This window comes from Pleurodeles waltl, chromosome 4_2 (assembly GCF_031143425.1).
Source record: "Pleurodeles waltl isolate 20211129_DDA chromosome 4_2, aPleWal1.hap1.20221129, whole genome shotgun sequence".
NCBI classification, from domain to species: Eukaryota; Metazoa; Chordata; class Amphibia; order Caudata; family Salamandridae; genus Pleurodeles; species Pleurodeles waltl.
The window spans coordinates 414,869,190-414,896,575 of NC_090443.1; the positions used below are offsets into that span (position 1 = coordinate 414,869,190).

At 43.0% G+C, this 27,386-nt stretch overlaps 1 protein-coding gene across 2 annotated transcripts in view; it reads right to left on the reverse strand.

The window, feature by feature from the left end:
* Window positions 1-27,386, reverse strand: part of COLGALT2 (collagen beta(1-O)galactosyltransferase 2) — a 208,629-nt gene that overhangs the window by 107,943 nt on the left and 73,300 nt on the right. For both annotated transcript variants that reach the window (XM_069231628.1, XM_069231629.1), the window contains exons 2-4: window positions 9,200-9,310; window positions 5,281-5,398; window positions 1,264-1,398 (exon numbers count right to left, since the gene is read on the reverse strand). In XM_069231628.1, coding sequence (XP_069087729.1) covers window positions 1,264-1,398; window positions 5,281-5,398; window positions 9,200-9,310 — 364 coding nt within the window. The remainder of the gene's footprint in view (window positions 1-1,263; window positions 1,399-5,280; window positions 5,399-9,199; window positions 9,311-27,386) is intronic.

Genomic DNA, 27,386 nt, shown 5'->3' on the forward strand with positions numbered 1-27,386 from the left:
TGGTAACTTTGGGGTTGCTCTGAACCCCCAACGGTGAGCTACCTTGGACCCAAACTTGAACCCCGTAGGTGGTTTACTTACCTGCAAAAACTAACAAACTCTTACTCCCCCCAGGAACTGTTGAAAATTGCACTGTCTAGTTTTAAAATAGCTATATGTGATTTATGTGAAAAGTGTATATGCTATTTTGCTAATTCAAAGTTCCTAAAGTACCTACCTGCAATACCTTTCATTTGAAGTATTACATGTAAATCTTGAACCTGTGGTTCTTAAAATAAACTAAGAAAATATATTTTTCTATACAAAAACCTATTGGCCTGGAATTGTCTCTGAGTGTGTGTTCCTCGTTTATTGCTTGTGTATGTACAACAAATGCTTAACACTACTCCTTTGATAAGCCTACTGCTCAACTACACTACCACAAAATAGAGCATTAGTATTATCTCTTTTTGCCACTATCTTACCTCTAAGGGGAACCCTTGGACTCTGTGCATACTATTCCTTACTTTGAAATAGTACATACAGGGCCAACTTCCTACAATGACATACTAGACGAGCAGGTTAGTATAGTGCCACTAGGACTGGTTAAGCAGCTCCTATGTTCATATGTTCCTACTGCTGTACCACCACACGTCTGTCAATCACTTTGTCAGGTGAGAATACGTTGGAAATAGTAAATAGTTCTACACGTCCCACAATAGAGGCCATGCTCAAAAGAAGAATGAAAGTGCCTTGTTCAAGGGAAAGCTTCAGAATAGATAGCCATAACCACAATAGATAGCCATAAAGGCAAGAGCAAATTCAAATAATCTTTTACGCTTTTTTGGTAATTTATTAGTCGTTGGTACAGTGTATAGGTGTCAGTAACCGGGTAGCTCGACCAAAGAGGGTCCTACTATTTAAATTTAAACTGCTTTCAAAGTATTGGTAGGAGAGACTGAGTGGGTTAAAAACAGAGTTGATTCTGAAGGTCCTCACATCTTCTTTGCGTACCACTGAAGAAGAGTGAATGTCAGCAAAGGTTTCATTTAGCAAATGTAAAACACCGGACAAGCAGTAACAAAAGCCTGGGTGCATTTTCAGTAACAAATTAGACCAGCTGACTTTGCCAAAGCTGCTGGGCATGCTGAATTCGTAATTTAGCAGCAGCCTACTAGCAGGAACAGGGCACCTGTATTGCATGCTGAATCTAATTAACCAGTCATAAGGTATATTGAAAACAATGTTCATCATTAATCATTGAGTATTGAAAAGGGAACTTGCCTGAGGTGTGATTCCACACCAGAAGTTGGAGTACAGGCTGCGAGATTCCAACATCGGAGCCACAATTGTTTTGTTTTCAGCTATCATCAGTTTCAGGGTTTGGGGGTTCGTCAGGAAGTTGTCTGCATCCACGAACTAGGAAATAGACAAAGAAGCAGGTATGATTTTAGGAGCATTGCATAAATATTAGGTTGCACAAACTTTAAAGAGGGATGTACTAAAGTATATATGTGCATCTCTGAAACCTGAATTGAATTATAGTTTCAGTATATCAGTGGCAACGTTATTTGACCCAAGACTTCGACACAAAAAGTACATAGGAGATTAAAGAAAGTGTAGTTTAGTGGCGGCTGTTGAGAACCCAAACAGAGTTTACTCAGCAGAGTTAAGCGGAGTGGCAGGAACCAATGTTGATAAAAAAAGCCAGGTAAGACTCAAACCTCCTGTAAAAGATTCCAGAATCAAAATCCTTGGTGTGTACAACTCCTCCATGTACTTCCACCTACGATCTAATAACCCATTCTTACTCGGTACCAAAATATCCAACTAAGAGTCACATTAACTATCACACTCTGTTATTTGTGTAGGAAAGTTAAGACACTGGTATATAATGACCTGTATTGGTGTACCAGTGTATGTGTGTTGATGTTTATATAGCACAAACCTAAGCTGGAGAGCACAGTACTCTTAATAGGTCAGACACACTTATATTGTGAGTCATACTGGGAAAATGTTACAATTGTATAAGGGTTCGGCCAACTATTCTTTTTAATTAGCTAAATTTTACAATATGGAGTGTTTATTTTCCAAAATGTGCTAGCATTCCTTTATGTTACCCTAATGATTACAATTAATAGTAGTGCAATTGGAAGTTAAATATGAACATTAGAATTAAGTATTAATGACACAAAAAAATGATTGTTAGTACTGACCATCATTCTAATTTATTTTCCAAAATTCTCAGTAAAGTGCCATTATGATAGTTGAACAGTTCCTTAAAATGTAGGATTCATCACCCCAGATATAATTTCCAATCCTAATGGCAACCCAAGAATATGTGGTGCTGCAGGTGGCTGTGGTATTGTCTGCAGTGATCCAAATACAGCCAACACATGTTTCGTCTCCCTATGGCTGGAAAGCCTGGGGCTTTTTCAAGGTTATCCCAGTTCTTGTCCTGATTCTTATGTTTATCGTATCCTATGCAGTCTGTGTGTATTCTTAAAGGAGTGTGACCTTAATCTTTCATGTATTATAGGTTCTTCGTGCTATCTGTAATCAATATCTGTAGGCCTCTGGCAGCCACAAGAGGACCACAGAAATGGAGAACTGCTATTCAGGACAGGGGCAGCTCCTCCGCTATAGCAGAGGAGTGTTGCCCCCTCGTCAGCAGCTGCAAAACTTTTACAAGAAATCAATGATAAACTAAGTTTATTATCATTTTCTTCTAAAAGGGGCGGGGCCATGGGGCTGTGACGAGCACAACACTCTCCCTCAATGTGAATGTATGTATGGCAGGCCGTCTTGGGCCGGCCAAACACAATTGCTCACTGGGCTCTCTCCAACGCAGCAACACAGGCACTGCGTTGCTGGGTTGAAGACAGCAGGCAGAGACTTTCACTCTGCCTCGGAGCGCCCTGGCTGGTCACTCCATCCAATCCTAACGCTGCTTTCATACTGCGAACAGCATGAAATCAGCCTTAGGATTGGACGGAGGGCAGGCTGGAAGCCTGTTTCTGCAGTCGAGGACAGAGAAGCGGAGCGGCGCTGCGCAGCAATAAAGGTACTTTTTTAAACTATATTTTTGCCCCTGACACGTGCTGCCTCGCCTCGCCCGTCCCTTTTCTCTCCCCACTGATTCAGGAAGAACAGCAGGCATTAAGCCAGTTGGTGGACAATACTAACAATCATTGTTTTTTGTTATTATTACTTAATTCTAATGTTCAATACCTTCCAATTGTGCTACTACTCATCCACTATTTTAACCCTTAGGGTAACATAAAGGAGGTAAAACATATTTTGGGAACTAAAAACTCCATATGGTAGAACTAAGCTGGAAAGCAATGGAGCAACTGCAAATTAATGGGGAAATTGGAGACATTACAAGTTTGAGTACATCAAGGGGGATTTACACATTTTCAGTTATTCATATTAATTTTTCCACAGTGTGACAGCTGTACGACATTTCATACATTTACATTTTTTGGGGCATAACGAGTTTTAGTGATTTGCTTCATTAGTCATATGGAACGTTGAGATTTGAGTCAAGTTTCAAACTCAACAACTTAGCAACTGAAGCACATCCCCTGTGAAATTAGCTCTACCAAATTTTGTTTTTTGCTTGGTAGTAGGAGAAGCAAATGAATGTGCCACCAACATTATTCAGACCTTTTCCATGGCGAAACAGTGCAAGGTCGGTTTGTTCCCTTCTCCCTTCACGAAGCTGCTAAGACTGATTTCCTTCTTTTTATCCCAATGTGCAAAATATGTACTTGATGGAATCTGGGGGTCCTTCCAACACTGACAGAATGTCAGTACCTGCAGCGTTTAATTCATTTGTTTACAACAAAAAAAAATCATCATTAATTTCTGTTGAAGGACATCATCCTTGGGCAAACACTACACTTTCTTTCATAATCATCATTTCTGTAGAATAGCTGTGCTTACACAGAGAATCCTCCATTTCTGTACAAGAGTCCAATTTCCATCCCGAGGCCTCTATTTCTGAACTAGGCCTCTGTTTCAGGGCAAGGTCTTCACTTACTCAGAAGGACTCAATTTCACTGCAAGACCTTAATTTCAGCACATGGCGCCGAGTACTTCACAGGACCTCCATTTCAGCAAACATTTTGCATTCCTATACAAGGGCTTTCTTCTCTGCTTTAATTCCATTTCAGCACAAGGACTCCTTTTGAGTTAAAGGCCTCTCTTTCCGCAGAAAGTTTAGATTTCACTGAAATGCATCTATTTCAGTACGGGACTCTGTTTCATTAATTTTTCGTGTAAGGTTGGCACTGCAATGAGATCCACCTTTTCTGGTACAAATCCTTCAATTTCAGTAAAAGGCCATCATTTCATAGCATATCTCCAAAGCATCAATTTCAACATAGCCATCACACACTACATCTTCCACTAACAATATTGTGCTATATTTACAAAGATTCAAGTTACAAATGGAAGGTGCAAATTGTGCACCAACAATTTGCAAACTGTCTCTGATTTTGCAATGTGAATTATGTACTAACAGGCTGTGCCCCAAAATGTTCAGCCACAGGGGTTCCCTGAACCACCAGCTTAATGAATATTAAGTAGGCATATCACTATTTGCGATCCCTCATGATTGGCTACAAACAAATGGATGGTGGCCTGCTAAGAACAGCAGACCACCATCCACTGGTTTGCATTTCCGAACACATGGATGGTGGCCTGCTAAGAACAGCAAGCCACCATCAGTGTGTTTGCATTTCCAAACAAGAAACTTTTTTTAAGAAGGCCCATTTTCCTTAAAGGAACAGGTGCTGCTTCAAAAAGGTTTCCCATAGGAAAATATCAAGTTTGGGGTGGGGGGTAGGGAGGAGCTGGCAGTACTCCCCACTACTACTTCTTACTAAGTTGACAAGACCATTCAAAAAAGGGGAAGGTGTGCACATAGGACACATTCTCCTTTTCAGATCAGTTACCATCTCCTTTGAGGAATCAGTAACTGATCAATGGTTTGTGACCATAGTTGTGGTTGCTAACCACTGCTACACAGAATTCCGAATTGCGATTAGCAAGGAATGCCCCTTTAAAAGTCCTTCTGAATTGTGATTCTGCAAGTGAGAATCAAACCTGCCCATAGTGCTCATAGGGAAAATGCTTGTACTGCAGGCTTATAAGTAACTTGCAGGTCATTAATCCAAATCCTGCAGGGGCCAACTCAATCTTTAATCTTTCCTCACTCGACAAAATAAATACTATTGAGTGGCATATGCGACCGGGGTGAGAATCCCTATATCAAATGTTTAATATCAATATTACCAATATGTAGTCTGCCCATTTTTCTCTCGCAGCTTTCAGTGCAGCCTGCCTCAGCTTCATGACGTGACCAAATCGCGATGCTGGCCAATGCTTGGGTCCAATTTCATCTGGATACAACCTGAAGACAATGAAATTGCCAGTTTAATTTTATAAAACTTTACAAGATCAACATGGGCATGCTGATCAGTCACCTAATGATTGACACAAGGCTGACAGCTGCGCGTTCCCAGAAATGCCCAATTACGTCCTCGACACATCTGTGGTGGAATAAGGCTTGGAATGTGTGCATTGTGGCAAAAGGTTGACCATGCATGAATTGTCAGTCCACATTTAATGTTATTTAGATATCCCTGATTGTGCAGAATGATTCAAGCAATGCTCCAAGGATGCCAACATCGAACTGTCCACATTCTCTTAAAATTATTGCTTAGTTATTATCAATTTACTGTATTTTTCCATGGTGACCATTATCAGCTTCAGAACTATAAACAGAAGTATTGCATGTATCATGGAATGTAGATTAGGTCATATGTTCCCTCTCTGTAGTGTGTTTCCAACATCTGCGTGTAAACTGCTGTAAACATATAAATGTAGCTATTTGATCCCGATTAACAATTTTCTTTTCCTGTTTTCATGAGATCATAATAGACGTTCTCTGAAATGTTTGAATGATGTATTGTCTATATTTTGGTACGTACAACTGACCAGAGAAATACATTAAAAAGTGTTGCATTATTGGAAATTCTCATGTTGTCGTTTTGAATCCTGGTTTATTTTTTATCCTGGCATCCTTGTCATACAGCCATGATCGATATCTGCTTTACGTGGATTGGCGTGACCAGCATATTTGATGGTTATGAAAAGAAAAAAAATGAGTCCGTTGGGTTGCAACAGTATGGGCACATGTAGCATGGTCATTACCAAAGGAAACATGATGTGGATCCTCGAATCCCATTTTTACTTTTGTGGTAGGTGTGTCTAGAAGATTCACCCCTCCACAGTCACTTACAACATTGAGGCGAATGGACTTATTGTAGCTCTATAAGAAGACTGTTTGCCTCCTCTAAAAGGCTTGATAAAACACGCAATTCACAGCTTTTGGAAAAATACAGGAAATCTGTTTTAAAATCTCATGTAGGAAATATGTAAAAGATGCATACCTACACGGACAGCAGCGGTCCCACATGCAGGTGATGTGCTGTAGTTCCTAATACGCCAGTCTGTCAGTTCCAAGCTCAGAGGAAGTGATTCCAAGTGGCTCAATCTCTCTACAGTAGATTCTCAGGGCAGACTCAAATCTCTGGCTCACCGACACAGAGATGAAGCAGTTACTATCGCACACTGACATGCGGGACTGTGGGTTTGTTGGCCTATCCTAAAAAGCATCCTTGTGGTTGATGCTCACACTGTTAAGGTTTTGTAGAAGAACAAACACACACCAGAAATAGGACTATGAGCAGCATGTGACTCTACAACGGATTACACTGCATATGTTTTAATTACAATACCTTTTTCCCAATGCAGAATTCATCCAATCACATCTCTGAATACTAATCTGATACATTCTGAAATGGGTTTCTTGGCACGGATCAGATCAGCTGCCATGCTGAGATGGGAATGGCTGTATTGGGGACAGTAGGTTTCAAAGAATCATCTAGGTAAAGAGGTAAGCCCTAATCTGTTTGCAAAAGTAAAGGAAAAGCGACTTGTGGTTAGTGATCCAGATTTTGCAGGTCTATATAGCATGTGAACCCTCCTGTAGTGTTAAGCTCACAGGGTGGATGCCCAGAAGAGTGTAGGTCACTGCTTTGGGGGCCAGATAGGAAGATACCTGTGTACCTACAAATCAAAGTAGAAGGAGGTCACGTTCTGGATTCATTTAAAGACTAAGAAAGTGACCTGTAACTGTGCCCTGACATGGTCAAGAAGCCACTGAACATATTTTCTGATTTCAGAGATTCCTACAACAAGCTGTATGGCTGCATTTTGGGTTTGTGGAAGCTGCTCAACCAGAGTACAAGTCAACCCTGCACATAGAGGATTACCATGGTCAATGCTATGAGGTGGTTGGCGTCTTTTTACAGGCACCAAATACGCCAAAATTGCAACAAGAATTTTTGCAAAGCTTATGCAGGATAGTAACCGTTATAGTTAGGGAGAGTTTCTGGAGGTGCACAATCTAACCAGTTGTGAAGAGCAATGCGGATTTTGCATCACAAGGATCAGGCTCCTGAAAGCCAAGGTTCTGCTTCTGATTACATAGAGTGATGCACAACGAGAGAAAAACTCATAGGATTATTTCAGATTCTTCGATGTTGTATGCCAATTTGTAAGAGTAGCTCTGGTGCAAACACTGTAGCAGTTCTAGGCAAAATTATATTTTGTGCTCTGGGAACTGTCCTCCCAAGGAACAGTTCAATTGTTTAGACCTGGCTGTATTTAACTTGTCACAATTGCTGTGCTTCAAAGACAGAGGCCCAGGCTATGGGCCTGATTACGAGTTTGGTGGCATCACCGCCATTCCACTTTGGCGGCGGTCACAAGTATTCTGGGGACTTGTCAATCTATCACCTGCCGTATTTAGATGTCACCGCTGGCCCAGCGGTGGTGTTGCTGACAGCGGGGGACGGGCACGGGACGCAGTCAAGAATTAAAAAAATATTTTTCCTAAGCGTTGATGCAGGTGTGTACATTTTGACAAAAAAGTGTATAATGTACACAAATGCATTACATATGTGAAAAGAATACCTTGTATGAGTATTTTTCCATTGCTGGAGTGCAGACAGTATGTGCCCAGTCCAGTCAATGGGAAAAAAGTGTGAAACATATTTACCTGGATTTCAACCCCAACTGTTTTATTTTCTTTGGGGTCAAGTTGCTGCTGTGAAGGGGGGCCCTGGATGAAGGGGTCCACGTCAGAGACTGAAGGGAAAAGAAGTCTATGGGCGAGTTTGTACCCCATTTCCTTTGATTCTGCTGTCTTGAAGCAGGCGATATCCCCTAAACAGTATGCTCAAAGGAAAGGCACTTCATAATCCGGACGGTAGAACATTATCTCTACCGCTCTCTGACAGCTGCTTTTCCTTATGCCACCGTCGAGATGGTTGGCGGATGGGTGGGACTCCAGTGGTCCCTGGTTTAGCAACCTGCCAACATTGTAGTTTAGCGGGCGGACCGCCAAGTTGCAGGCCAGGGAATCGCCGTTTTGATGGCGGTACCTTTTACGCCAAACCCGTAATCAACCCCTATGTCTTCTGACAAATTGCTGCTTGTATTTTTTAACATGGGGCTTGGTGTTTACAAACTCCTCTCACTTTGCAGGCAGAACAGTATAGCGGATTATGTGAGAGTCTTACTGGGCTACAGGGAGAGTGAAAGGAATGGCTACGTAGGATGTCATTTTTGTAACACACAACAAAATGGAAATACCTATAAATGAAATGCACACGTTCAGCAATTAGGAAAGCAAAAATGAAGCACATTTTGTAATTCCGAAATGTGATGAAAAAAAAAGACTTTAACAACATCAAAGCAAATCAAAACATGTTACTTAGTGTTGTATAAATGATAAATATTCACGGAAACCCAATTTCTATACACTATCATTTGGGTACAATATAGTTTTATCAGTAAAACTGTCCAGTATCTGTGCAAATTTAATGGCCATTTCAATGGAAAATGTGATGTTTGTAAATGACAGCATGCTTCTGCAAGAGTCTTACATTAAAAAAATCACCTGCCTCATGTCTATTAAAGCTTGGTGTGTCGCGAAAGTTTGTCCTTTTAAAACTGGGTTGTGGTTCTAAAAAGTTTGGGAAGCACTAGTTTAGACCATGTGGCTCTGTCTGATTGACGTCTTTTGTGGTGATGTCATAAGGTCGGCCATGTTCAAGACATGGGAACAACTTTCCATACTCACTTCGGCTCCTCCATTGGTCGCCATTCCACAGAGTGGTACAGTTTCTGCACATTCCTGATCCACTCCTTTAGAACCGCCGTGGTGTTATCAACGTTGTGATCGGTTGCTGCCCTGAAACCAACAAACAACTCAGTGAATGCAAGACAAAGGGGGTGCTCTGGTAACGTGGCTTCTTACTCAGAGAATCAACAAAGGCCACAACTCAGCATGTGGTGAAGTTTGAAATAATGGTTCCCTTGTTCAGACTTAGTTTTAATAACATCACAACCCACTTGTTACTGGCTCCAGAAACAAAGCAACGCACAAGGTCAATGGGATTAGGAAATACCAGAGTACCAAATTATGCAGCAGGATCAATTAAAGTCTGTGACAAGAAAATGCAAATTATGTGCAGAATAGAACGTCATTCTGTGAGAGTATTAGTTTGCAATTCTGCCATTTTGACATTCATTAGCACCGTCTGGGCAAACGTGTCTCCTTATCTCGTATGATGTCAACTCCTGGGTATAGGAATCAGCAACCAAAATGTGACCAGCTAATCTTTGCAAACAATCTGACGCAGCACCATGTGTGGCAATTCTTCTTAGAAGTTTTGACTCTCTTGCGATAACACAATTATTTTTAACGACACTGTAAATGATGGAGCAATTAGTGGATAATACAGCAAGTGTGGTAAATCCTTAATTATGTGGAAAACGATGTAGCTGCCGAATTGCATAATTCCCATGGCCTGGTTATACTGCTATTCCCATTGCCAAATGTATCCTATTTTCTGCCTCTTTGCTCACTAAGCTTGTGAGGGGAGAGGCCACACGACCACTTTTTCAAATGTAGGTGAAAAGTTTAACTACTGGGCTCTCTCCCCCGTGGCGCTTAACTTACATAGGCACAAAGGGCAAGGTGCAAACAGAGTTCCCACCTTTGCTACTTATTTTTCTGAATTTAAAAATTGGCCTCTCTCCCGCACTACTTACCTTTGTAAATGTATCATCAGAAGAAAAAACTACATAAGTTCTAGCCTCACTGTGAGAGCTGACGCAAATACAATACCAACATTTAAAACTCATTTCTGATCCAAGCCATTGACAGGCTGTCCATTAGTACGAATAAACTTCTCGACTCTTAGACAGCAACAATCAGGACTGCCTGCTTTAAAGCTCCTGCCACCTTGGCACAAATTCAGTACCAGCAATGGACGGCCACAGCTTTTATGGACCTGAGTCTATGGAACCATTCCAAAGACCGAAACACAACAGCTGTTTTACAGCAATCCAAAACGCATTCTTGTCAACCTGAGCCAAAGCAGAGTCAGGCTGTACCAGAGACTGGATTTGTGCTTAATTGGTAAAAATATAGACACAGGGACCCAAAGGTTTTCTTAGGAGCCCTCTGCTGCTGAATATCACAGTTTCAGAATACATAGGCTGCCTCCTCCTCAAGCCTCTTTCTTCCACCATCTTCCACTTCCTGTCTCATTATCTCACTCTTTTTCGGCACTGCTCTCTCCATTTTACTATCATTCTCTCTGTCCTTCTTCCTGCATTGCTCTTCTTCAAAGTCTGATGATTTAAAATAAGGCCGGGCACCCCAAAATGAGTGCTGGCGCCAATTACCAGCAACAACGGGACAAATTAAGCACTGGACTGTCGTCTTCTTCTGAGAAACATTACTTGAACAAAAAATGTCATTTCATCCCTTTAAAGTAGTAAAGAAATAATTACAGAGCATAATTATCACTAGTTTGTCACTTGCAATTTTAACAATAGATGCTTTTACGACCCAACTCGATAGTGCTCATTTTTATTAGGTCTCACCTACCATGGTTGTAAAAGGCCCTTTTTGGTCTTACCAAGAACTTACAGTGGGCTTACACCCTGCCCACTGCTTATGCTTCTTTGACTTTATTCACTCTCATTTGCTTGCTTCTTATTCAGTTGCTTGCCTTGCTCTTCCTGTATTTATCCCTCCCATGGAGCAAAGCCTCTTTATCATCCTTTTCATTGGCTCACCTATTTGCTTCCACTGCTGACTTTTTAGGGAACTAATTTCTACTTTTTTTCTCTTTGGTCAAGCACTCCATAAGAGTGCAAATGCTTTCCAGCTCTTTCCCTTATGCGCTTCTCCAACTGCCAGATATCCACACTCTGCGTTGCTCTCTCCCTCATTTTCTGCGCTCTTTTATGCACTTCTCCACACCAAACTTCCCTATACCCTATGCTTTGAGTAGCTATCTCCCTTATATTGTTTTTTGCTACCCACACACAATCTCCCTTGTGTGCTATTTTCCCCTACTCCCAACTTTATTTTTATTTTATCCACCACCTAATACTCTTTGTTTCCCCAGCCCACTTCTTCAATGCCCCACGCCCTCGCTGGGCTTTTTTTAAAAACATTATTTGTATATTTTTTGAGGGCCAGGCAGCAAATTGCTGTTGGCCCATCTGCCTTAAAGAAAAACACTTTCTCGTTAAATGTTTTTTTTATTTACCAATCCATTACACAAAATGAAAACAAGCATTTGTAATGCAATAGGTCTCACGCTCGCTTAAGTTAGAGCTATTGGCATTTTTAATTCATAACTGGACTTTTCCTGCCAGGTAAATTGGTCAACTCTGCCTCATAATTTCGTCTTTTCCTGCCATATAATTCCAGTGGCCCTGCTTATAATTAAAGCACTTCCATTTACCGTCTTCCTCTATATGCAGCACAAAAATGAAAATGTTGCCATTTAGCATCCTTATTTAAATCTGCCATGCTAATTCCAATAGAATACCACTTTCACCACCCACCATTAAAGTTGCTGGCTGGCTAACACAAATTCCCCCAAAAAAGACACAAGACAACCACAGAGGAGAAATAAACTAGAAGGGTCACCTAAACATGTCAAGAATGTTCAGACAGTCATAGTGCAATAAAGATATTAAATTGGCCTGAATTATGGCCATAATTGTAATATAGAAAGATTATTAAAACATATAGAATTATCATCTAAACCTTTTTCAGAAATAAACTTTTAGCATTAGACTGTAATACTCAAAACAGCCCCTAGAGGGCACCTTAAGAAAAATATCATTTGTTAGACACATGGTCATGAAACCATATCGTTAGCCCCTAGAGAGGATAGCCCGATGAAAAACAAGCATTGCAATGGGTATTGCTTTTGCTTGAGTTAGAGCTATTAGCGTTGTAAATGCCAAACTGGACTTTTCTTGCCACTTAAATTGAAAATGAAAAGTAAAACAGTTGACATAAGCAAGCCGATTCAAAGCTCCATGACAGCCATGAGCGTGAGTGAGTGACACACAAGGAAAAATAAATTTGCTCACAGTCAAACGTATCGGCAATCGTGCATTATCCATGTAACAGGGGCAGCCTGCAAGGCGGTAACAAAACCACCCCAAGGAGGGACAAATGTAAAGCATTTACCAGTGATAACAAAGGATTTTTGAAAGACAAGCCTAGGAACAAGTGAAAGTGATGGGCGTGCAGTGGGTGTGGTTAAAAGCTCACAATACTTACAGCAGGTCAAAGCGCTTGCGTGCTCGACCTAAAAACAGTGTAACCATATGCTTAGCCCCTAGAGGGTGTTTTTAGGGCTAGCAGGCCTACTGCAATAACATTACAAACATGGCCTCTAAAACAACACTTCTCTCAGCTGTAAAACAAAGGTTGTAGCCATGAGAAAGCTTAAAAGACACTGAATGGTGGGAAATGTTATTTTTTGGGGGTCCCACTAACCTAGTGTGGGGTCCCAGAGATGATGTAGACAGGAAGAGCATTTTGAAGGTGGTCCCATTGTCTTAGGACCACCACAGGCTTATTTGTGAGCAAAAATGTTTTGTATAAGTAATGCCCTGCAAAGCATTACTGGGCAAGTGTTCATGCCTTGCAGTCAGACTAGCCTATAGAAAGCAAAACCACATGAAAAAAGTGTGGGAGAAAGTAATACAGTGTAGCCATATAGTTAACCCCTTAGCAAAGCATTATGGGACAAGTTTCTGTGCCAAGAATATATTAATATGTTGCTATGACAGTAATGCTCAGAAGAGCCCCTAGAAAACACCACAATGAAAATAGTATTTGTTAGAAACATGGTCATGTAACTATGTAGTTAGCCCCTAGGGAGCATAACCACACAAAGAAGAAAATAACAATAAATAATGCAGCATAACCATGTATTTAGCACCTAGAAGACATAGGGGGTCATTCTGACCCCGGCCGCCAGTCAGAATGCCCAAGGGAGCACCGCCAGGACAGAATGACCCCCATAGTGTATTACATATATTTAGGAGTAACAGGTCTATAGCAATGATGTTATAAACAAGGCCCTTATAATACAAGCTATTCCCAACTATAAAACAAAAGTTCCAGCCATGAGAGAGTTTAAATAGACACAGAATGATGGGAGGGGTTATTATTTTAAGGGTCCCGACTAACATAGTGTGGGGACCCAAAGATGATGTAGACAGAAAGAGCACGTTATTGTGAATGTGTTGGTGGTGGTCCTATTGTCCTATGACCACCAGAGACTGTGTTTTGAGCAAAAATGTTTTGTAAAAGTAATGCCCAGCAAAGCATTATGGGTCGAGTTTTCCCAAGTTGTATGAATATTGTAGTATCAGCTCTCCCGCTGTGCCGGGAGAGCCACTTTTGCTTTGAGGATTTCTGTGTTACGTAAAGCTTTCACCAATTTCAAGTGTTCTAAATGGAGAGCCACAAGAAATTAATCTGATTAGGAAACTGTGTACAATGTGACCAGCGTTCCAATACCGCCAATCGAATACACTGTTGTGCCTCTTCGCTCTGTGAGCGCCATGGCTGCCTTGCAGCAAGAAGGGGAGAGACAAAAGAAATAGTTTGCCCATGCTGAAGTATGTAGGCAATCGTGCAATAATCCATGTAACGGGGCAGTCTGCAAGTGTGACAAAAACAGCCTCAAGGCCAGAAATACGTAAAACATTTACCAATAACATCAAGTGATTTTTGAAAGGCAAGCCCACGAACGAGTGAAAGTGGTAAAAGCCCACAATCCTTACAACAGGTCAAAGCGCTTGCGTGCTTGACTTAAAAATGTCCCTGCGCATCATTTCGTAGGCATGCTTGCGATGAAGAATGCATGCGATTGCATCATCATGAATGAGTGCGCCTACAAAATGATGCAGCCTGTAGGCACGTCATCCTCGTCCTTGAACTTTTTATTATGTTCGACGCTGCCCTCAACAGCAAAAAATGCCTTCTGTCAATGCTGTATAACATTGAAAAGCTGCACTGGCAAAGCCAAAAGAGCTCAAATGTGAGACATATTGGCTTTGCCAATTTTGTTAACTCTGTAAGAATAAAATGCTGATTTGGACTGGAAAGTTTGTGCATAAAACTCTATCCACGGTCTCTCAATCCACTGAGTTATCTCAAAATACTGAAACCATTATGCTACTTTTATTTAATCCAGAATATTTTGGAAACTTGGTTAAATCATCGTTTATCTTCCTCGCCTGCACTTTCGTGTCAAAATTATGTTAAATATAACCACATGGTGGCGACGTTGGGCTTATTTTCTCGGTCAACGCAGAACTGTTCCAGTGAGGCTAAAACAGACCTCCTGTTAAACGGTTTAATATTGTAGGGTTTTACTATTTATGGAACGTGTATACAAGGTGCCTTATTTGTACCTAAGAAAGCAATACACATTAGTCATTCATCTCAATACAGCGATCCCCTCACGACACATTACTACAGTATCCTAAGATCACATTACATCTTTATTACATGGCACATTACACCTGTAACCTGACATCTGCCATTACTTCAGTCACAACTCATTACATCCTTTACCTCATATCTAATTGCATAATTTACCTCACACCTCATTACATCAGTCACTTCACAGCTCATCTCACTAGAACTCTCACATCTCATTGCATCATTTATCTCACATCTCATTACAAGTCACATCTCATCCAATTGCTAGTCACCTCAAAACTCATTACATAATAAACTTCCATTTTATTACTTCAGTCAACTCACATCTAATGGTAACAGTCACTCCACGTCTCTTTACACCAATCCACTCATATCACATTCCATTACACTTCACATCTCATTACATCCTTTACCTCACATCATATCTCATCGCCTTCAATCGCATTATAGCATCCACTACACATTTATTACAATTATCACATCTCATTACTTCAGAAATGTCACTTCTCATTATATCAGACACTAACTTATAACATCAGTCACCTCATATCTCTTTCTTGATTGGTCTAGGGCTCCTCTCACATTTGCCCCCGTACAGTGCTCAAGGCCTCTTCGTGGTGCGGCTTCTAGCCAGTGCTTAGTACCCACATGTCCTGGGCAATACAAACAGCTGGTACTATTTCCATTTTGGTAGAACCCAGTTTGCTGCCCCGTGAACTTAGAGACCAGAATATCGCAGTTAGAATGTCCCCTGAAATAAATATCGTGCCATAACTAAAAATTACAAAAATATCGCCCTATTGGAGTTAGTAGTAGAAAATCTACACCTAAAGGGATGCTGTTCTAGTAGACTATATTTAGGACATGATATTTATATCAGATGATATTAAGGTTCAATGGGGAGTAGGGGAAGTAGTCCCAGAGCACTTCTCCCAATTAGCATAGAGGCTCCACGAGTACTTTAGGAAACTCTAATTTGCAGCAGATAGGAGGCCTAATTAGGGTAGATGCATTAGCCTGGCTGAAGTTAGTAAGTGGTGTGTACTACTTTTTAGGGTGGAGAGCCCTCACTCACCTTGGGTTGACATGCTTCATAATAGAGTCCACTCCTCACTCATCTCAGTCACCTTAGTCAAGGATGGGCTCAACCGTATGGATGAGGGAGCACTTCTTGGAAAGTGTGTACACCACTGTGCCCACCCATTACTGTAAGGGATATAAGAGATAGCAGCAAAACAAAAAACGTGTAAAGTTACCTGGAGGTAGGCCATAGACTTTTTTTTAAACTTCCTCATGGCATGTCTAAAAACATAAGTTAGGAGTAACATAATTGTAATCCTGTGTATCAGGCCAACATGTGTCAGCCCACTCAATAATGCCCTCAAAGGGATTGGAGCAAGATAAAAAAAAAATCCCTTTATGATTCTGCCTGTGGGACTCTGGACACTGTGACTGACTGGAGTGTGGAAGAGTGACGTGAAAATAATCAAGAAATATACAAAACTATATAGTCACAAATGGTAGTGGGTGGTATTCCTCCAGGATCAAGTAACACTTTCCAAGAAGGAGCATCTTTTACTCGGGACTGGAGGAACGGGTTAGGAGGCCTCTAGTATACGTTCAGCTCACATCCTGGTCAATGTTGTGCAGGCGATATTATGGTATGTGCCACCCAGGTGCAACCACTTTTGTGTCGCTCACCATCATACCCACGTGGACAGAATGTATAAGTGCGGTGCCTGAATTCCCACTGCTAGTCGAACATGGGGTATCCCATTACACCCCGGGGCTGGGGGGTGGCGGAGGGATCACGCGTCTCCTAAGCCCACACAAGCTCTGAGAGGGAGGCACCAGTGATGACAGCTGCTTCCCTCTGCCCCTTGCATATAATAACATACCATGTCGGATTCTTCCTCGTTAGGGCTGAATCCTAATCCTAGATAACAGCATATCATATTTCGTTGTTGCTATTTCACAGGTGGCAAGTTGAGACCGTCCACCTGGTTTCCTGCCAATAAAGTCAGTCTCGAGCTGGTGGCACAGCTGCAGGTGTGCGTTTCCCAGGCTTCACTGTAGTTAGTGTATTCGTGTGCTTTGGCAGTGCCAGGGGTACATGGTATCCACCCACATAAATTGGGACCCCGCCACTCCTCTAGTTAATCAATATAACAAACATTGAACTGCATGTCTTGGGCTAGTGTGGCCCTGTGTCACTGATACACCAAGTGACCCATAGTGGCTATGTTTATTACACCACATCAGATTGTGAAACCCTATGGGCAGTAATGCAAGCTTAAGTGTGCAACGTGCAGGACTCATCGTAATATACAGGGAGTGCAGAATTATTAGGCAAGTTGTATTTTTGAGGATTAATTTTATTATTGAACAACAACCATGTTCTCAATGAACCCAAAAAACTCATTAATATCAAAGCTGAATATTTTTGGAAGTAGTTTTTAGTTTGTTTTTAGTTTTAGCTATGTTAGGGGGATATCTGTGTGTGCAGGTGACTATTACTGTGCATAATTATTAGGCAACTTAACAAAAAAATATATATACCCATTTCAATTATTAATTATTACCAGTGAAACCAATATAACATCTCAACATTCACAAATATACATTTCTGACATTCAAAAACAAAACAAAAACAAATCAGTGACCAATATAGCCACCTTTCTTTGCAAGGACACTCAAAAGCCTGCCATCCATGGATTCTGTCAGTGTTTTGATCTGTTCACCATCAACATTGCGTGCAGCAGCAACCACAGCCTCCCAGACACTGTTCAGAGAGGTGTACTGTTTTCCCTCCTTGTAAATCTCACATTTGATGATGGACCACAGGTTCTCAATGGGGTTCAGATCAGGTGAACAAGGAGGCCATGTCATTAGATTTCCTTCTTTTATACCCTTTCTTGCCAGCCACGCTGTGGAGTACTTGGACGCGTGTGATGGAGCATTGTCCTGCATGAAAATCATGTTTTTCTTGAAGGATGCAGACTTCTTCCTGTACCACTGCTTGAAGAAGGTGTCTTCCAGGAACTGGCAGTAGGACTGGGAGTTGAGCTTGACTCCATCCTCAACCCGAAAAGGCCCCACAAGCTCATCTTTGATGATACCAGCCCAAACCAGTACTCCACCTCCACCTTGCTGCTTTCTGAGTCGGACTGGAGCTCTCTGCCCTTTACCAATCCAGCAACGGGCCCATCCATCTGGCCCATCAAGACTCACTCTCATTTCATCAGTCCATAAAACCTTAGAAAAATCAGTCTTGAGATATTTCTTGGCCCAGTCTTGAAGTTTCAGCTTGTGTGTCTTGTTCAGTGGTGGTCGTCTTTCAGCCTTTCTTACCTTGGCCATGTCTCTGAGTATTGCACACCTTGTGCTTTTGGGCACTCCAGTGATGTTGCAGCTCTGAAATATGGCCAAACTGGTGGCAAGTGGCATCGTGGCAGCTGCACGCTTGACTTTTCTCAGTTCATGGGCAGTTATTTTGCGCCTTGGTTTTTCCACACGCTTCTTGCGACCCTGTTGACTATTTTGAATGAAACGCTTGATTGTTCGATGATCACGCTTCAGAAGCTTTGCAATTTTAAGAGTGCTGCATCCCTCTGCAAGATATCTCACTATTTTTGACTTTTCTGAGCCTGTCAAGTCCTTCTTTTGACCCATTTTGCCAAAGGAAAGGAAGTTGCCTAATAATTATGCACACCTGATATAGGGTGTTGATGTCATTAGACCACACCCCTTCTCATTACAGAGATGCACATCACCTAATATGCTTAATTGGTAGTAGGCTTTCGAGCCTATACAGCTTGGAGTAAGACAACATGCATAAAGAGGATGATGTGGTCAAAATACTCATTTGCCTAATAATTCTGCACTCCCTGTAATAGAGACAACATTTTGGCGAATTTGTAGAAGCACCAATTTGTTAAAAAAATAATAATAATAATAATAAGAGCGGGGCTCAAAATGTTCTTGGGTCCATGCGCCAGTGCTGCAAGCCGAGATTGCTAACACCAAGGTGCCTTGTTTTGAATCCACTTCATGTCTCTTTGTTCCACCACCCGAAACTTCCTGGGTCGCTCTTTATCTCAATCTTAAAAGCTCTCTCTCATCCCTTTGTCCCCCGTTTGTCACTGTTTTACTGTCTTTCTCTTGTTTCCAATGTGTGCCTCTCTCTGTCTTGCTGTCTATAAAATGAGTGTTGGTGCTCACCACCTACAACCACGGGCACAAATTAAGCACTGCCTTACAGCCCTCTCTACCCAGGACTCCTGCGGGTGTCGTGGACATATCTACAGAAGGCGCATCAGCGCGTTTTGCTATTCACACGGTATGATTTGTCTGCCGGAGGAAGGCGAGTGGTTGGTCCTACTGGGACCACACATCTATGTTAACACAACAGAACAGAAGTGCGCTGCAGGAGACCCCCGCACCGAGGAAGCAGAGGCCTGTGTGGGTCAGTATCCCCCAGGTATGAGATAGTTCGTGCTGGCACATCTTGGTTGCAGCGAAGAATCGAAAGCCAAGTATTCTTTGATGTATGTGTGTGTAATATTAAGTGACCTGTGTAACAGGGGAATGTTTTAATGCCTGGTTTGGTTAGAATGGTAAAGCGAACATAACCGTTTTTCCAAGAGTAAAATGTGGTGGACCCTACTATTAAAATGTGTATTTCTTCCAGATTTGCGACTTAAACATTTTTTTCCTACTATTCTTTTTAAAAAAAACTTTTTGTATGCAATTTTAATAAAACTATCGTGCGTTTTGTAGACTGACTTGAAACCCTGAGACATCAGGCAAGAAAAGGCATAGCAGGATGTAACATGAAAGGTTCAGAATAGAGTTGCAACTTCTAGCTAGTGAAAAGTAAAATAAATTGCTGCATTCTACTTTTTAATTTTTTGCAGTGTATCGCCCCTAGTTTCAAATAAACCATTGCTGTTGCCTTAGAGGGTCAATCATGCGCACGATACTTTACATTTTGACCCCACATTGAGGATACAAGACACAATGCAAACCGATGATAACGTGGTTCACTGATCCCATTTCATGAAAAGTACTGTTGCCACCAGGTCATTGGTTCATTTGAGATGGACAGGGCTCTGATAGGCTGCCTTGTTTAGATGTCTGTCTTAGCACATGATTGGCTGAAGAAGAAGTCGGTGCTCAAACAACTCTTCTATGCGGGAGGGTAAAGAAAATGGCGGCGGGAAGAAAAGCCAAGAAGCAGGAACAAGACTGCCTCAGCCAGACAGCAAAGCATGTGGCTTGGGCTGGCATCGACAGGTGGTGGTGGGGGAAGAGAGGGGGGCTGCCACTTGTGACTGCAGCCCTGGTGACTCTCTTGCCACCCAAACAGCTCAGGACCACCCGTCATGCTGCGGCATCCCTTTTCTCCATGTAGCCGCCGCCTGATCTGGTTTTAAAGGCTTGTTCCAGAGTCACGCATCCAGCTGGAAAAGGAAGTGGGCGGGCTGGTTAAAAAGTCAATAGATTGCCTACATCTGATTATAACCCTTGCCCCTAAGTTGTATTTTTCAAACATAATCTTCTGCTTTTTTAAATTCAGCAGTCTAATAATGAGGCAAACCTCTAATTTTATGCTCAAAATCAGACTGAAAGGAGTCGCTTTCCTGCAATGCTGGCAATTTTACCTGCGTCAATAATGAACCCAGAGAGTACAGAGCTGTGGACAATGAAAGGAAGAACTAACTGAGAGATGTATAGCACTATATTGAGGTCAACAGTATCGACCTCTAAAAATACTGCATCGACTACTACTTCATTGTCACAGTATGTATATACCTATTTTCCTAAGCCCACATCGAGGGCCATATGTACGAACACTTTTTCCCATAGACACAGAATGGGTAAAAACCTTTGCTACATCTGGCCCCTACTTACTTAAATTTACTTTGCAATGTAATGGTAACAGGTGCAATATTTTTGGTATGTAACATACTGCATATGATATAGTGAGGTTATAACTAACTGGGGATTGTGTCTCCCATGTTCTGGAATGAGAGTTGTGAGTCGTTGTGGCCTTTTAGGACAGAATGAGAGACGAGGGCCTCCCCTTATACAAATCACAGTATATTCAGGCCACTGGAAAAGTGTAACAGTGCATCTGCAGTGTTGCTCGTATATTTTGCAATTCTCACAGCGTAATGCATCAACGCCTGCATAGTGTTATGGTTCTAACAACAAATATGTGTTTTTAGCTCAAGCAGATCAAAAGTTATTACAGTTGCTGCACAATGGTTGGAATGCTTCACCACACACTTTATGCAAGTTAACAAGTCAATGGGTTGATTGCTGTAATCAGCATTTTAAAGTGAATATATTGACCATACAGCATAAGCATTCGCATTAAGTGGATTGGGGAAGTGCTTTTATCTGCAAGAAACAAAAAAACATCAATACTCAATGGTAATTCACACAAGTGGATACAGTGCTTACTCATGCTGATTTTTTGTTGTTTTGCTAATATTAGAAACGTACACACATTAACAGTCGCATCAAAGACGCAGCCGTCTAAACTGCAGTTATTTCAATATAGGAATCTGACTTTCAAATAACCACAAACAAATTGCACCTTTTTAGGCACTATATTTTAAATCCTAGAGTAGCACCCACTATGAAGTAAACTGTACTGCTTGCAAAGTTTTTACTGGAAAGAATTATAAATGGAAAGAAGCCCTGCATAATTTGTCTCTCCTTGCAATGCAATTTGGTCAGTCTTGCCACCTACTCTGGTCTTCCACTGCCGCATAATTGTATGACCCTGACTACAGGACCCTATGCTTCACCTGTTGTGCTTGTGAGAGAAGCATGCCCTGTTGTTACTCGTGCTGTACCTGTTCTGTGCGAGGGACGCTTGCACTGCTGGTGTCTGTGCTGTAAGATTTATGTGCCAGAAGGACACTTGAAAGCTGCTGTCCCTACTGTTCCAGTAATGTGGGTAAGGAGGGCTTTGCACTGCTTGCCCCCCACACTGTGTGAGGGAAGCTTACACTACTGGTGTCTGCACTGTTCCTGTATAGCACGAGAGAAGCTTGCACTGCTGTTGTTTGTGCTGGAAGATTCCTGTGCATGAAGGCAGGTTGCAGTACTACTGCCCGTGCACTTCCTGTGCTGTGAGTATACAGAACATTGCACTATTTTTTAACACATTTATTGGATTTCATAGGTACATGACACATTCCCCAATGCCACCTAGGGCATTATCCATCGGACACTCTTAACCATAGTAGACATAACAGGCATGTGCACTTCAGGTATGCATCATGAAAACCAACTAATACTGAACAGTGATACCTTCTTGGGAACCTCCCACTTCCTTCCCCACAATCGCTGCAGCCACGATGAGTTCATAATATTGGGGTAAGTGCTCTGCCAGGACTCCCGGGTGGAATCCATTTCTGCCTTAATAGGGTGCAAGTCAGGTATTGGCTGGGGGGCACCCAGGCATGCAGATTTTAATGAAGAAATGGAGGCTAAGCTATGTCGTGGTGTTCTTCGGGCTCTCATGAAACCTCTCCTCCATCTGCCTCAGGGTTCTGAAAATCTGCAACCAGTGCCTCCCATGCTCAGGCCATCCCCTAAGTGCCAATCCCCCTCTTGGCCTCACAAAGAAGCAGCACCCTGTGTCATTTTAGTATACTGGGTCCCCCCGTAGATTTCCAGTTCTTTGTTATTTTACGGAACATTGCACTATGCTGCCCAGACTGTTTACCTATTCCGAGTATGAGAGAAACTTACACTACTAGTTTCTGTGCAGTTCCTGCATTGTGTGAGGGAAGCTTGAACTGCTGCTACCTCTGCTCTACCTGTTCTGTGTGAGGGAGGCTTGCACTTCACCAGTGCTGTACCTGTGCTGTGTGAGGGAGGCTTGCACTTCTGTGCTGTACCTGTGCTGTCCCTGTTCTGTGTGAGGGAGGCTTGCACGTCACCTGTGCTGTACGTGTTCTGTGTGAGGGAGGCTTGCACTTCACCTGTGCTGTACCTGTTCTGTGTGAGGGAGGCTTGCCCTTCACCTGTGCTGTACCTGTTCTGTGTGAGGGAGGCTTGCATGTCCCCTGTGCTCTATCTGTTCTGTGTGAGTGAGGCTTGCACTTCACCTGTGCTGTACCTGTTCTGTGTGAGGGAGGCTTGCACTTCACCAGTGCTGTACCTGTGCTGTGTGAGGGAGGCTTGCACTTCTGTGCTGTACCTGTTCTGTGTGAGGGAGGCTTGCACTTTTGTGTTGTACCTGTGCTGTCCCTGTTCTGTGTGAGGGAGGCTTGCACTTCACCTGTGCTGTACCTGTTCTGTGTGAGGAAGGCTTGCATGTCCCCTGTGCTGTACCTGTGCTCTATCTGTTCTGTGTGAGGGAGGCTTGCACTTCACGTGTGCTGTACCTGTGCAGGTCACCTGTGCTGTACCTGTTCTGTGTGAGGGAGGCTTGCACTTCACCTGTGAAGGAGGCTTGCACGTCACCTGTGTTGTATCTGTTCTGTGTTAGGGAGGCTTGCACTTCACCTGTGCTGTAGCTGGTGTGTGTGAGGGAGGCTTGCATGTCACCTGTGCTCTATCTGTTCTGTGTGAGGGAGGCTTGCACTTCACCTGTGCTGTACCTGTGCAGGTCACCTGTGCTGTACCTGTTCTGTGTGAGGGAGGCTTGCACTTCACCTGTGAAGGAGGCTTGCATGTCACCTGTGCTGTATCTGTTCTGTGTTAGGGAGGCTTGCACTTCACCTGTGCTGTAGCTGGTGTGTGTGAGGGAAGCTTGCATGTCCCCTGTGCTGTACCTGTGCTCTATCTGTTCCGTGTGAGGGAGGCTTGCACTTCACCTGTGCTGTGCCTGTTCTGTGTGAGGGAGGCTTGCATGTCCCCTGTGCTGTACCTGTGCTCTATCTGTTCTGTGTGAGGGAGGCTTGCACTTCACATGTGCTGTACCTGTGCTGTACCTGTTCTGTGTGAGGGAGGCTTGCATGTTCCCTGTGCTGTACCTGTGCTCTATCTGTTCTGTGTGAGGAAGGCTTGCACGTCACCTTTGCTCTATCTGTTCTGTGTGAGGGAGGCTTGCACTTCACCTGTGCTCTATCTGTTCTGTGTGAGGGAGGCTTGCACGTCACCTGTGCTCTATCTGTTCTGTGTGAGGGATGGTTGCACGTCACCTGTGCTGTACCTGTTCTGTGTGAGGGAGGCTTGCACGTCACCTGTGCTCTATCTGTTCTGTGTGAGGGAGGCTTGCACTTCACCTGTGCTGTACCTGTTCTGTGTGAGGGAGGCGTGCATGTCATCTGTGCTGCACCTGTGCTCTATCTGTTCTGTGTGAGGGAGGCTTGCACTTCACATGTGCTGTACCTGTGCTGTGTGAGGGAGGCTTGCATGTTCCCTGTGCTGTACCTGTGCTCTATCTGTTCTGTGTGAGGGAGGCTTGCACGTCACCTGTGCTCTATCTGTTCTGTGTGAGGGAGGCTTGCACTTCTGTGCTGTACCTGTTCTGTGTGAGGGATGGCTGCACGTCACCTGTGCTGTATCTGTTCTGTGTGAGGGAGGCTTGCACGTCACCTGTGCTGTACCTGTTCTGTGTAGGTGAGGCCGGTTTGCACTTCTGCTACCTGCGCTGTAAATGATCTGTAAGAGAAGCATGTTCTGCTATTGACCACATGGTAGCTGTTCTATATGGTGAAGACAAGCTCGCCATTCGTCCACCAGCACCATACTTGCCATGTGTGCGGGAAAAGGCTCCCTCTAGCCTCATGTGTCAAACGGGCCTGATTGCTAGCTAAGGCTTTATGACCCCGGATAGATAACAATAACACAGGGTATGTTATTTATCGCGAGTGATATGTAACACATATTACGTCTTCATGGGGAAAAACATGCGGATATTGGTGTTTAACGCACCAAAATCCACATGATAATGGTAAATACTGTATGTGTTCCGCTGTTAAATTTCGGCAAGTTTGACCTGCTGAAATTTAATGAAGGTTGAGTTATTTAACACATCTAATAACTAATAGTCGTCTTAAGTACCTTGAAACTCGTAATTCCGACCCATGCGTAAACAAGAGTTATCGGCCCACTGTCAGTACAGTGTTGATTGCACTGGACTGCTAAAGTAGGTCAGTCCATAAGCACCTGCTGCTGAGGTCGAAGGAACCTGCAAGCCACAATCCGTTCCGACTGGCATTTTTGGCAGATCAATCATATAATTAAGTACTGCTGAGTAGAGCCAGTGATCTCTCGCCCGTCATTTACAGTGCCTGGAGGTTGCAAGGCACTATTTATGCACTAGGTTATCATTAGTAATTTATTGAGGGTGCATGGCACACAGATACAAGTTCAAGCGGCCAGGAATGCTTGTGTACGTAATAAGGTTCGCTGACGCCACTGGCTGGCTGCCACAGGTCTTTAACCAGAATAAACATACACGGCGGGAAAAAAGCAGTTTTCATTTCACAGTTGTTATAACTTGGCAACGCAGACGGCCAGAAGTGCCAGACGCCCGACTGTGCACCTGTGGTGAATAGGACAAGTGGAGTTTATAAAATCTCTTTCTCTAATAACGCAACATAAAGGCGCGTCACGCAAGCCGCTGAGGCGCATGGGATCCCTAACCTTCCGGGGCCCATTCAGCCCAAGTCCAATTAATATCTGTGGTATATGGGAGACTCAGGGCCCCTCTTTACATTCTGCAAGGGGAGGCATCAATTGTATGTTACACCAAGGCTAAGATGGACTGTGCTGTGACTTCCCGTCTCCATTTCCAGGTTTATAATGCCTTATTTTTTATTTATTTTCCGCTCCCCCCCACAGTCCTCTGATGACCCTCTCTCGTCGTAAACCATGGGTTTAACACGTTTGCCACTAAAAAAGGGTCGATTACACACTCCTTACAAAACATACCAGAACCTGACAATTACAGACCCTTCATAAGCATCGACATTTTAAGAAAGGTAATCCAGGAAGCAACCACCATCCAATAGCAGGACTAAGTCATCAGCAATTCTCCTATGCAACTCTCAGTCCAACTTTAAGGCACGTTGTGGCATCAAAACTGCTGTCCTAATAATGCTGAATGACATATTTCAGATCACTAAACACTGACACCTCTGCCTTGGACAGTGCTGGACCTCTCTCATTCAACCTCATAGACCCCCATGCCTAAATAATATCCTCTTTATTGTTGTTCAAGTCAATCAAGCTTCGCCTCCAACCTGTATAAACTGCACCAACTTATCCAAATGACCGCATCCAGGTCTCAGAGATTCTAGATAACAGTATGTACCCCATGATCTATACTCCCCCCCATGTTCATGCCCGTCTTGATGCTCCTTGAGGTTTCCTTACCAACCAAAGGGTCAGCATTTATCAATATTACATTGAAACACAGCTATACCTGAAGGTCTTGTCCGCAAATAGCATGCACTGTCTAAAAGAAGGCCAGGAATTTACCCAAAAGCTGATGTAAAGCTACACCACAACCTGGATCCAACAAAAACAAAATTCATACAATTTCTAATGACAACATATACTGGTTCACTTTCATGAACACAGACAGATTCATTCAATCTCTGACAGCACCAAAATCCTCAGCAATCTCTGCTGCAAGACAGGTCAGCAAGACTCACTAAACCCGCTACACATGGTCAACTTCCCCAGGTGATAGACCCCACTTTCCTGAAAGAGAAATTAATTGTCTCACATGAAACACAGTGGTCACACTGTGCTAGCATCCCTGACATAGCTTGCCCCGCTGAAGGGTGCCCGGCACACTGCATCTTGCTTCATGAGACATTAAAGAAATAAGAATACTGCATCCACACACCAGGATCTGCACTGGGCTACCTTTACAAGGATGCACCATCTTCGAGAGTTACTGCATCACATACAATACCTCGAGCACCTCCGCACCACCTTACCTAGTAGAAAGGTCCACCATGTCAGGAGACCTTGACAACATCATGGACCAATGTATGTCCAGGTTCCAAGTCAAGAAATGAAAAACAAGATCAAAGAAGATGAGTCTTTTGAGGATGAGTACCTAGGATCTCGGTACCATCTCACCCAACATTAGGCTTGCCACATAGCTCTTGCACTTCAAAAAAGAACTAAAAATTAACGTCTTCAAAAAAATACCAGGTGCAGCAGCAGTAGAATGACCCAATTTCCTTGGTCTCTGCGGTAAACCAAAGAGGCATCTACCTCACTCCATTACCCATCTGTTGGTTACTGTTGATACCAAATCCAAAATTCCTCCTATGAATTGTACGTCCAAAGTTGTTTTGCAGCTCGGTTTGTGCCACATGAATACCAAAAGATTCACATATACATGTAAGGGAGCAGAAAGAGAGAAGTTGTAAGTGCCCCCCCCCCCCCCCCCCCCCCCCCCCGCTCCCAAAAACGTATTCGGCTTCAGTCTTTAGGTGCCAGATCGCATAAACTTTGTACTGGTGAAAAAATGCATAAATGTTCTTTTGCATCGTAT